General features: G+C 38.2%; 1 protein-coding gene across 2 annotated transcripts in view; it reads right to left on the bottom strand.

The window, feature by feature from the left end:
- Window positions 1-12,431, bottom strand: part of LOC133531768 (protein slit) — a 126,195-nt gene that overhangs the window by 32,230 nt on the left and 81,534 nt on the right. For both annotated transcript variants that reach the window (XM_061870155.1, XM_061870156.1), the window contains 2 exons: window positions 2,851-2,994; window positions 1,116-1,277 (listed from right to left, as the gene is read on the bottom strand). In XM_061870155.1, the coding sequence (XP_061726139.1) occupies window positions 1,116-1,277; window positions 2,851-2,994 (306 nt within the window). The remainder of the gene's footprint in view (window positions 1-1,115; window positions 1,278-2,850; window positions 2,995-12,431) is intronic.

The following is a 12,431-nucleotide window of genomic DNA, read 5'->3' as shown; positions in this document are numbered from 1 at the left end:
TGTTATTTAGTGTAAAACTTGACATGTAAAAGTGCCCCTGTGGCCTATTTGCTGAATAAATGTTTGTTTGTTTGATTAGGCACATTGGTAAAGTTAATAAGTTGTGGGTTATGGGCTACATTAACACATTTTTATGAACCTTTGAACATTAGATTTGATTTTCCCCTAATTGATACATAAACTTTCTTACCAGGCCTGGATCATGTAATAAAGATATTGTTATACACTAATGGGGTTGGCCGGTCGAAGTATTAAACAGATGGCGCCACCATAGCTTGCCCTGTCAATCCCTAGAATTGTGTCAAATTCTTGTTTTTTTTTTGGAATTTTGTGACTTGGATTCCAGTACTTTAAGTCACAAAATTCCAAAAAAAAACAAGAATCTTCAAATCTCATAGAACAAAACTAGAGACAGGGGCAAGCTATGATGGCGCCATCTATGCAAACCTTTGACAGTTGCCAACCCCATTAGGGGCTCATGATCTGTCAGCGTGCTGAATAGGGAGTATTAATCACCTATCGTGAACCATAGAGTAACTTATATATACTGTGCCTTAAAATGTTTTTGGACAACTTTTCACAGATAATAAAATATGATAATGATGCATTAAGGCGGCTTGTTTACAAAGGGCCTACCGGGAAACGCGAAAATCGAAATTTAGCTAACTGCCTCTTTGTCGCTCGAATATGCAAGGGTGATAGAGGTTAGATAACGAAATTTCGTTCGCGGTAGACCCTCAGATTGTGATGGATTGTGGTAGTGGCGCCCCCTACGCAGAGTTTGGCGTAAGATTACCTATTATGTCGCGACGCCCGAATCGTACACGACTGATATCAGACGCAGTCTGTGTAATTTCGCAGTAGACAGATATAGTACTTATCTAACGATATAAAATATTATGTTTGGTCAAAAGGTTGATTAGTTCGAATTCTTGTACGTTTTTCTGTACAATGACATTGAAAGAAATAAAAGTACCTTGCTCGAACTCCCAAAATGCCTGTACTCTTCACAGCGCTAGCCAACTGTGCGACGCGACAATCGCACACGACCAGATTGTCAGTCAGTAGCAACGTATTTAGTCTCACGACTGCTGTCTAACAACATGTAAACGTACCTTGCTCCAACTCCCAAAATGCCCGTACTCTTCACAGCGCTAGCCAACCGTGCGACGCGACAATCGCATACGACCGGGTTGTCGGTCAGTCGCAGCGTGTGTAGTCGCGCAACTGCTGCCGGCTCCAGCGACAAGTACGTCAAGTTGTTGTTGTTTAAGGTTCTGGAAATGAAAATTAAACAATTGATTGTAAGCTGTATAAGATGGCGTTAAAATTTAGTAATATTCGCTAGATGCACGCCTGGTGCGGCCCTCATTTTATCAGCTTCTCTGCGTAAAATCTTATGGAGTAAAATTAGTTCCAATGGCTGCCGCTAGCATTAATGTTCGTCATAATTGTGAGATATTGCAAATACAACTAGGAAATACATACAGAGGTTGGACAGTTGGTTAGAAGAAATTTGTCTATGCTTTTCTAGCAAATAACACACTCGTACACACAGACATATATCTCCAAAAATCTTTAGCCGCCTTATTCGGCAGAAAGTAGAAAAAAATGCAAATTCCAAGACGGACCTTTCAGATAATCCTTGAAAGATCAGCGAAATTGCGAGAACTCTGTCACGCTATGGACATTATCCACGTTTCTGCAACTCAGGATGATAATCTCGCTTTCATCTCCCTTAGACGGATGCTGGGGCTATTTAAGATATAGATTATCTTTAATATAGATCCGGTGGTTCCGGTGCCGAAAATAGACTTTAATGGCATTTAAAATATACTTGCGTTGAATAAATTAAGTTTATCATGTATGAACTATTCCGTATTAAGTACTTTTTGGGAACAAAACTCAAATATTAAAGGTCTTTCATTTGACTTATGTAGACACTCAAGAAATAGACGAATAACTTTTTATTAAACTCAATGCTTATATAATAGTATTTTTGGCTATTAGTACATGCGATGGGGTCGCGATAGCAAAAAAAAAAACAATATTAACAACAAAAATAGAATTATAATTTTGAACATATTATTTTAATGTAAAAACAAAAAAGTTATTTCAATTGAAGTACCCAAGATATTATACAATTAACTTTATATTACAGTCAATGCTTATTTAATTGGTAGTATTTTTGGCATTTACACGCGATACCAAAACAATATAACAACACGCAACATTTTTATTTACAGCATTTCCCCACACGTTAACAAAAACTGGTATTTTTAACATTAAATAGTAGATTGTTAACCAAGGGTGGAAATCGAACCATATCACCCGAGATACAAGGTGCCCGTGAGCATTGCGAGAGATTTTAACGGTGCATTCCTGATGGCAACAGAAGCAAAAAATGTTATATGACTTTTTGTGAAATTATTTGGGGGGTCTCGAATACATTTTTTTAAATTTTTCGATGTCAATCAATAGGTATGTCCAGACTAGACCTCAAAGTGGCAATACCGCAGTCAAAAATGTATTTTGTATCGACTTATGGCGAAAGAATGATTTCGAAAAACATTTAATTGTCTCTGAAAATAGGCCTAATCCAGAAAATTTTATCTATATGACATTTTAGTTTCTAAATATTACCAGGAATGCTTAGTTAAAAAGGTACCTTCATGATGAAAATGAAATAGCAACTTACAGGAGGCTCCAATTTTCCAGGGCCTTTTTATCCGATGAATTTGAGCTGGTGTCCATCCAGGTGTAGACTCTTCAGGGTCGATAAGCCACGAAAGGCGCTGATAGCTTTCAGCTCGTTTAATTACTATGAAAAAGGAGAAAACAGCAACTTACAGTACTTCGAGGCTTTTTAAGTTTTCCAGCGCCTTTTCATCGATGCATTTGAGCTGGTTTCCATCCAGGTGTAGACTCTTGAGGGCCGACAGACCACGGAAGGTTCGTCGACTGATCGCTGTCAGCTCGTTTCGGCTTAGGTCTCTGAAATGGTAGGAAAAGTTTAGAAAAAGTAATGGTGCGCGCTTGGTTGATACTATAATTTTAAACTTTTGCAAACATTAGCTTGGGTGGAACTTTGGGGGGGATAAAAAAAATTGCTAAAGGATTTGGCATTAAAGAGAGGCATGGGCATTGCGAATGTCATCTCGCTTTGTATGGTAGGGCACAGCCAGTGGATGTCATTCCAGATCTAGAGCAGAGCCCAACTGGGGAAGTACCTCCACCTTACAGAAAACCGCAGCCAAATAACACTAGACCCTACTCATAGTGTTGTGTTCCTGCCGGTGAGTAAGGTTGCCGGAGCTCAACGAGGGTGTGGAGTGTTAAGGTCGGCAACGCGCATGTAACTCCTCTGGAGTTGTAGTCGTAAATAGGCTACAAAGACTGCTTACCATCAGGCGGCCCGTATGCTTGTTTGCCACCGACGTAGTATAAAAAAAAGTTGGGCTAAGGTCACGAGAATAAAATTTTAGTAAGTCTTCAATTCAATTTAATTATGTTCATTAAATATATAAATAAATATTATAGGACGTTGTTACACATATTGACTAACTCCTACAGTAAGCTCAAGAAGGCTTGTGTTGTGGGTACTCAGACAACGATATACATTATAATATATAAATATTTATACATACTTAAATACATAGAAAACACCCGTGACTCAGGAACAAGTATCGTCTTAATCAATTTCAATAAGGACAATTAAGTTCACTAATAATGCAGATACGCACGCCGCTCAAATGTGTGAACGAGATTGCTCTATGTATATCGATATCCCCCTCGCACACCGGAACGGCAAGCGGATCCGCATTCAATTTAAATTGCATATTATTAATTTTTATGAGCATATTAACTTAATCACAGTTATTATAGGGAGCGTGCATGAACTGTAGGCGGCAGCACAGGAGCCGTCAGATTTTTGGCGCGAGGCGTAAATGTGATGATTATTGTTCCGATGTAGGCCACAAGATGGCAGAACCTACTATGCACAATAAAACACGTGACGTTGAAATGTACATCTTTATTGTTCCGATGCAGGCCACAAGATGGCAGACCCTCCAACGCGCACGGTCCCTATAGATAAATTAAACACATTTTGTTATTACCATTTGGATATGTATGTTCTGTTAAATAGCTGTTAAATCAACATTTTGCAAAGCAACAGTGAAGCTCATCGTTTATATTTTAATGTGTATTAATATGTGGGAAGTGATTTACGACCCGATTCGAAGAATGATTAAGACACGTTTAAGATCTTTAAAAGATCGATAACTAAACGACAGGTCTAAATTGACGTTTATTTCGATTCCCATGTGATCCCAATAAGATCTGTCTACGATATTTCTAACGTCAAAGTGACATTGGTCGCTCGAATCGAGCTGCTTCTGTCATATACGACATACAAACGATATCTAAATGAGAACTTATCTAAACCAGAACTTATCGTTATCGTATTTCATTCTTCGAATCGGGCGGTTAGAAGGTATTATTCAGTGACAAAAAAAAGTGGCTGTGACATAATCGGACAGACTGACGGACATGACGAATCTATAAGGGTTCTAAAATACATCTCTGCTTTGTAACAAACACATAAACTACTATAAATGCATAGAGTAAACAAGTTCTTGACGTTCGATATTTATTTTTTCTGTTTCGCCTAGAATTCTCAAATAACGAAACACGGAAAGATACCGATCGATTAATGAATCGCTAATTCCTTTGTAATAGCTTCTTCGAAATTTCGTCCAAATGGATATTTGCCGAGACAAAAGAATTGCAGACTTATCCATAAATTAATAAGGCTTAATATTTCAGTTGGTGAGTGAAATTGATAGGAGGGAAGATAGAGCGGAGACAGTGAGAATAACAGTGACAGGAAATACTTGAGGTACCTACTAATATGGGTTATAATAGGGTTGTTTCCAATTTTTTGAAACGCTTGTATTACGTTCTATATTAACTAAAAGTTGCCCTAAAATTTAACTTTTATACTAAAAACGGCTTTAAATATGTTAAATGAACAAAATATATTTTGACGGATGCTTTCGCACCCAAAACGCCCTTTGAAAATTGAGTGACGTCACAGTTTACGGTTTGACATATAACTACATACACACGTAGAAGATACGAATTGTCAAATGACATTTGTCATTTGTTGTTTATCGCCTAACTGTCAACAGTGTCAATCCGAGAGTTGTGACGTCATCACAATCTTCAACGACGTTTCGAGTTTGGTCACGTGACGTGTGCCAAAAGATATTTTAAATTCAATATTTACAAAAATATGGTCATTACAGGTTCCCTAAAAGTAGTTTAACATGTTCTTATAATCCAAAAGAATTTATTGGGATACAATTCTGCCCTAAGATTTGTAGATGGAAACAACCCTATTGTCATAAAATAACCCAAAGCTATCATCTATCAAGCATTTGCGTCTATTGCAGACGATTTAAGCACTGCTGTTTAGACAACAGGTTTGGTGACTGTGAACGCCGATGCGTGAGCGGCACGACCTCCCACATTTTTGGCAGGGAAAGCTCATGCCACCTGAGCTTCCAGTCCCGTTATGCTTTCTGCGACACCTTCTGCTATCTAACGCATTAAACCAGGCTTGGTCGCATAGCCTTCTCCCCTCCACAACACGCTTGCGCCATCCATCACGGTTTTTAGCTGTTTCCCAGGCATGGTGGTCGATTTCAAATGCTGACATGTCTCGCTTAACACAGTCTTTAAAGCGCAGCATCGGTCTTCCAATTTTCCTTTTAGCATACGCAACTGCACCAAGCAAGACACGTCGAGGTAATCTAGAGGGTTCCATCCGGTGCACATGCCCAAAGCTATACTTACTTACTCAGCCGGGCCTTGGTGTTCTGAGGCAAAGGGCTTTGTGAGGGACCTGGGTAGGCGCTTGTGGGATAGGGGTTGCGATCCTAGGTCTGGACCTGGACCAACGTATATCGCTGGCTGTTCAACGTGGGAACGTCGCTGGTCTTATGGGGACGTTTGTGCCGGGTACGTTAATGACTTATGTGTAAATGGACATTCTGTTTTGACGAAACCTGAGGTGGATGAGTTTTCGGTAATATGACGAAGCCTGCGCTGTGGATCTGATGGTACGCAATTTTTTTGGTTAATAAAGGTATATGTAACTCTAGTTGCTGTTCTGCAATCATTTACTTTTGACAGTTATGATATCACCATTATATATGTGCTAAGGCTTTCAGATAAAAATAGGTCGTAACTTGTATACAAGAGGTTCAATTCATTACTGTCACAAATCAGTTCTTACGTTACTCTGACTATTGTATATTATTCTAACTTTGACTTTTAAAAGTTTCATGTAAGATCCTTTTTAATTAGTACCGTCAACCGGGGTGAATAGGGATGGCCGGGACGAATATGTACAAACCATAAAATGTAATTTACCTGACCATTTATCAATAACTACCCACACAAAACGTATCATACAAAATCTACTATTATATTCAATCGAATGATACAATACGTGTGCGTATTTTTTGAGAAATCATCAGGTAAATCACATTTTAAGTTTTGTCCCCATTCACCCGGCTATATTCACCCCTGGTTGATGGTAGTCACCGAAAATTAAGGTTTACGAACATTCCCATCAGCACCTAGTATTTGCCAAGTATTTATACCAAGTACAAAATACTCGTTCCTCCACAAGTATATGTACAGTACGCGTATCGCATTCAACACGCGAACGAGTAATTAAATATTAAATTTTAACGCAGCCGCCCGGCGCCGCGGGAATATTGTGGACTTCTTTTTAAGCTGGGTTCAGACATGCGTGGGTAAACGAGTGTTAAATTAAACGCTCTTTACGCTTAAAAAGTACTTTAGATTTTGAGTTTTCACCATGTTTTGAAGTTTCGAGGACTGTATTACTGTACTTAATCATAATTTATTTTTATAAAATTTATGTACCAAAAATTACAAAGTCTGTTTTAAGCCCTACCTAGGCTGGGGTAATTACAAGACACACAAACAATATTAAACTTTTTTTACGCAGAGTGTTAGTTTGTGCCATTGTTTTGTACAAAAACACATTTGATGAGTGAAGAACTCATCAAATAACCCTAGGTAGTTGTATATTATGTAAATTAATTATCGCGTGCCTGTGTTTAACGTATAGCTCATAAACTATGACCATAGACAAAGTAATATACTAGATGTGTCAATCAAACAAAACATGGTGGTTATTTAATTTTTGACAGTTGAGGTATGTGGTGTATGTTTAGCCAAGAAGACCTTACCTCATGATGATATGACTTGAAAGCCTCTGAAAGTTTTAAATATGTTTTAGTGCCACCACACACTAGTGTCTTTTGAGCGTCGGCGTCTAGTCAGCGCTATGGAAAATGGCGTCGCTGCGCAGTTGCGCCAACGTTGCGTCGAGTAGCAGCCATAGAGTTGACTAGACGCGAACGCTCGGGAGACGCTAGTGTGGGGCGGCCTTTATATCTAACAAACGCAATAGGGAGTATTACTGCAATTTTCTGCCGCCAGAGTACAGCACTAGCACCTTTCCTAAACCATAGAGTAACTTATACATACTGTGCCTTAAACTGTTTTTTGACAAGTTTTCACAGATAATAAAATATGACATTGATGCATCAAGGCGGTTTGATTACAAAGGGCGGCCTGTTATTTGCCTCTTCATCGCTCGAATATGCAAGAGTGATAGACTGATAGAGGTTAGATACCTAACGAAATTTCGTTTTTCTTGTTTCGCGGTAGACCCTCAGATTGTTATGGATTGTAGTATTGGCGCCCCCTACGCAGTTTCGCGTAATATTCCATATTGTCAATTTCATCAAAACGTCAACTAGTTATAAATCAATCTTTATGAGAATTTATGTTATTCTAACTTAGCATATTCCATTGTCTATACTCTATGGTATGACTCACGAATAGGAATTCCTACTAGCAATCTAGTCATATAACCATAAACTAATAGTTTGTCTGTCCTACTTTCCCGCGTATCCGTACGATTTGACATTGACATTTGAAAGTTATGGCGGCGGAATATTGACAAATAAGACAATATTTGTGTGCGACAGTGGCGCCTATCTGGCGGCTGTGGGACAAATATCTGACTTAGAGCTTACAGAAGTTTATATCTTGGCTTTCGCCAAAACTCGCTTCGCTACACTTGTTTCGCTTTCGTAAAAACTAGTGCCTACGCCAAATCTTGGGATTAGTTGTCAAGCGGACCCCAGGCTCCCATGAGCCGTGGCAAAATGCCGGGACAACGCGAGGAAGAAGAAGAAAAGTTTATATCTTGGCAACGTCGAGCAGGATCTTTTATGATTTATGGTTTAAGAATTTATTTCGCCAAAAGAATATTACAATTCACTTACATAGAGAAATACAAACAATCATAATATACATTATTTACATAGTGCACGAATAGCATAAAATATATTCTAAAACAAAACAACTTATTTATTTTTGTAAGAAAAAAGTGGGTACATAGTGTGAAACGTCGAGCAGGATCTTTTAGTTTTCTCACCCCACTCTTGCGTATACAATAGTACCTACCTACATAACTCGCTGCGTTTTATTTAGTTCAAAATAAATAAAAGTAGGTAATAAGGACCCCGATTCCTGATCACATTTAAAGACTAAAATGACATATAAACTTTTCTGGATTTCGCCTAGTTTCAGAGTTAACGCATTCACTGCCACCGACGCAAATATGCGTTCACCGTCATACAAGTTTGTTCCTAGGCCACGCCCCCTGGCAGTGAATGCGTTAATACCAATATAAAAATATCTTCCTATTGTAACTTAGTGCAAAACGCCTTTTCGATGGCGATAATATCCTTATTAATAGATGTCAAAAAGTGACAAGCAACACTTTACAAAAACTAGGTTTTACGAAAAAAAAAAGTAAAATTCATTTTAAGAGCCAGTTTTACCATGACCTTTACTTTTTATGTACTTTCTTTTATACATATACATTCAAAAATTTGTAAAAAAAAAAGAAAAAACATTTTTCGGCTAAATTTTGGCCTCAGAAGTGCGTGGTTAAAATCTTTGGCGTTCCTCGTGTTACATTGTGTTTAACATGCGAAAGAAGCGGTTCTCTAATAAAATGAGTTAAAAATAACATTCTCCTTGTACAGTCAGCATCAAAAGTAGCGGATCAAACAAGGTTTCAAAAGTATCTACCATTCTGAAACAGCTTAACAAAATGTGGTGGTTCTATATGTAGAACAATTAAGACGGTAAAAGATATACCTTCGCATGTATATTTTAGAGATTTATCTATATTTGGAAAAGTTATCCTGAATATCAGATACTTTTGGCGCGTTGTTTCATCCGCTACTATTGATGCTGACTGTACCTACATATTACAAGATACAAGCTTTGATAACCCATGAACCTTTCATGGAGCGTTTTTTATTCATTTCTAACCGGGACGCAAGTTTTAGTCTTACAGTCCTATCTTGAGAATATACCTTGAGTCCTATCTTAACCTAGGCTATGGAGTGTGGAATAAAAGGAGGAACATCTCTATGTATGAAAAGTGTCCATCAAAAAACATTAAATAGGCGGCGCCAAAATACACCGAAATAAAATGTCATAGACCTAGTATTTATATAGATGTGCTATACGCGTGCGCAATGCGACGAAATTAAAAACACATTTTAACATTCCTGACAACATACCCAAAACAACCTACGTAATTTGGTCGGGTTATTTGTTGCCCCTCCCCCATTTCAATTCTATATTATTATACCTCTATGGTTCATGTAATCCATTTGCCTACCTAGCGCCACCGGAGAGATTAGGAACTATTATTTAAACCCGAAAGCTGGTCACAAGTTCTGCCATAAGAGATTTTCCTCCATTTAATTCTACACTTCATAACCTAGGCCTTAAGTCATTCAGTCCGTCATTTTTAAAATCATTCACAATAGTATGGAAGGTGGAGGTAAGGAATGAAATCTCCATGTACAAAAAAGTGTCATCAAAAAACCTTAAATAGGTGGCGCTACAATACCTAGAATACTTGAGAAAAAGCAAATCATAGACAGCACACTTCACTCCGTCAATAACGCCTAGGTTCTTAGCTAGTGTAGCGCTACTCAGGAGAGATTTGGAACTATTATTTATAGCTGACAGCTGCTTTCCAACAGTTCTACCATAAGAGATTTCACACCTTTTAATTCCACACTCCATACACAATAGGTTGTACAATAAAGATTAAAAAATATCTTACAAGAAAATTTAAAAAAGAATAGAGGCAACACCAGTCCCACATTCTGTCACTCTAACTTTGGTGCAGAGTTTAGGCGGGTTCACACTATTCCCCGTTAGTCAAATTGGTATCCGTAACCATGAATATACGATTATCTGTGGTGTAACAAGCTCTTTAGACAGCCTCTACAAAAATCAATAGAATAAAACACCTAAAGCCGCATCTACACAATCCCGCGTTTGCCAAAACGGTATCCGTAACCGTGAATAATTGATTGGCGCGGCAGTCGGATCGTGTGGAAGAGGCGTTAATATCTTTACTGCATGTTTTATAACGTTTTACGGCTCTGAATGAGAATATAATGGTGCGAAAGAATGAGAAAACGCCATTACGGTTTCATCAGTCTAAAGTTGAATTATATATTTGTAAAAATTATACTTTTTTTGGTCGGCGTACATAGCACGCAATGTTTACCTACCTGGCCATATTTAATGTTCAATTTTTTTTTAATAATTTCTTCAATTTATAGAATAAGACATGCACATTGAAGAAAAAAATGTTTATTTCAATACTTTTAACAAAAAATTGAAATCGGTTGAACACTAGCATCTGTTTTTTCAACGGTTCTCAAACAATGTAAAAACGCTTCGAAGGTTAAGTCTTTATAAGGCAAAGGCAATATATTTCCCACATTTTGAACTTTGTTTCAAAGTAATAAGGTTCAATTTTGCATAATTTCTGACACCCTTTTATGCCTCATAAAGGGTTAAGGTGGGATCAAGATGTGTTATGAGGTCTCTGTTCATTACGCGTAGCCAACGTGCAAATCGCTTCCGCTCCGTAGCGATCGAAACGCAACTGTCACTGTCGCACTAATATGGAAGAGTGATAGATAGGCACAAGGCGAAGCGCTGGTGGCCTAGCGGTAAGAGCGTGCGACTTGCAATCCGGAGGTCGCGGGTTCAAACCCGGCTCGTACCGATGAGTTTTTCGGAACTTATGTGCGAAATATTATTTGATATTTACCAGTCGCTTTTCGGTGAAGGAAAACATCGTGAGGAAACCGGACTAATCCCAACAAGGCCTAGTTTACCCTCTGGGTTGGGAGGTCAGATGGCAGTCGCTTTCGTAAAAACTAGTGCCTACGCCAAATCTTGGGATTAGTTGTCAAGCGGACCCCAGGCTCCCTTGAGCCGTGGCAAAATGCCGGGACAACGCGAGGAAGAAGAGATAGATAGGCACAAGGCGTTTCGTTGTTGAAGCGATAGCGATCGTCACCTCGGCTCGGGCGACAGGGCGACTCGCCCTGTTATGGTAGGTATCTGAAACGATTATCCGAATATTGGACACCCTTTAGTAGCTTCGCGACCCTTTGTCTGCCCCATTACAATATCCAAAGACCTTTAATACTTGATGCGGACAATAGGGTTGTTTCAATCTACAAATCTTAGGGCAAAATTGTATCCCAATAAATTCTTTTGGTTTATAAGAACATGTTAAACTACTTTTAGGGGACCTGTAATGACCATATTTTTGTAAATATTGAATTTAAAATATCTTTTGGCACACGTCATCATCATCATTGAAGATTCTGATGACGTCACAACTCTCGGATTGACACTGTTGACAGTTAGGCGATAAACAACAAATGACAAATGTCAGTTGACAGCTCGTATCTTCTACGTGTGTATGAAATTATGTGTCAAACTGTGATGTCACACAATTTTCAAAGAGCGTTTTGGGCGCGAAAGCATCTGTCAAAATATATTTTGTTAATTTAACATATTTAAAGCCGTTTTTAGTATAAAAGTTGAATTTTAGGGCAACTTTTAGTTAATATAGAACGTAATACAAGCGTTTCAAAAAATTGGAAACAACCGTATTGTTTCAGCCATGGAAATTGATAACCAATTAGGATGTTGATTTCCGTGGAAAGTTAATTTAATTAAAATATGCTGATTTATTTAAATTAATATCAAATTAAACAGTTCTGTTGTGCTTTTTTCCGAATTAACGCGCAGTCAGCGCGTGTGGAAGAAGTATTAATATCGTTACTAAATGTTTCATGAACATCTTATGGTCTCTACAGATGTTTCAATAAATCGTATGCGAGATTAGATAAGTGTAACGAATTCAATCAATCTGTAAAATTCCGCAATGTAACGTAATTTTGTAGAGACCCTTCTAG

The sequence above is a fragment of the Cydia pomonella genome, chromosome 25 (genome assembly GCF_033807575.1).
Source record: "Cydia pomonella isolate Wapato2018A chromosome 25, ilCydPomo1, whole genome shotgun sequence".
Classification (NCBI taxonomy): Eukaryota; Metazoa; Arthropoda; class Insecta; order Lepidoptera; family Tortricidae; genus Cydia; species Cydia pomonella.
This window is presented reverse-complemented; position numbering and strand designations above follow the sequence as displayed.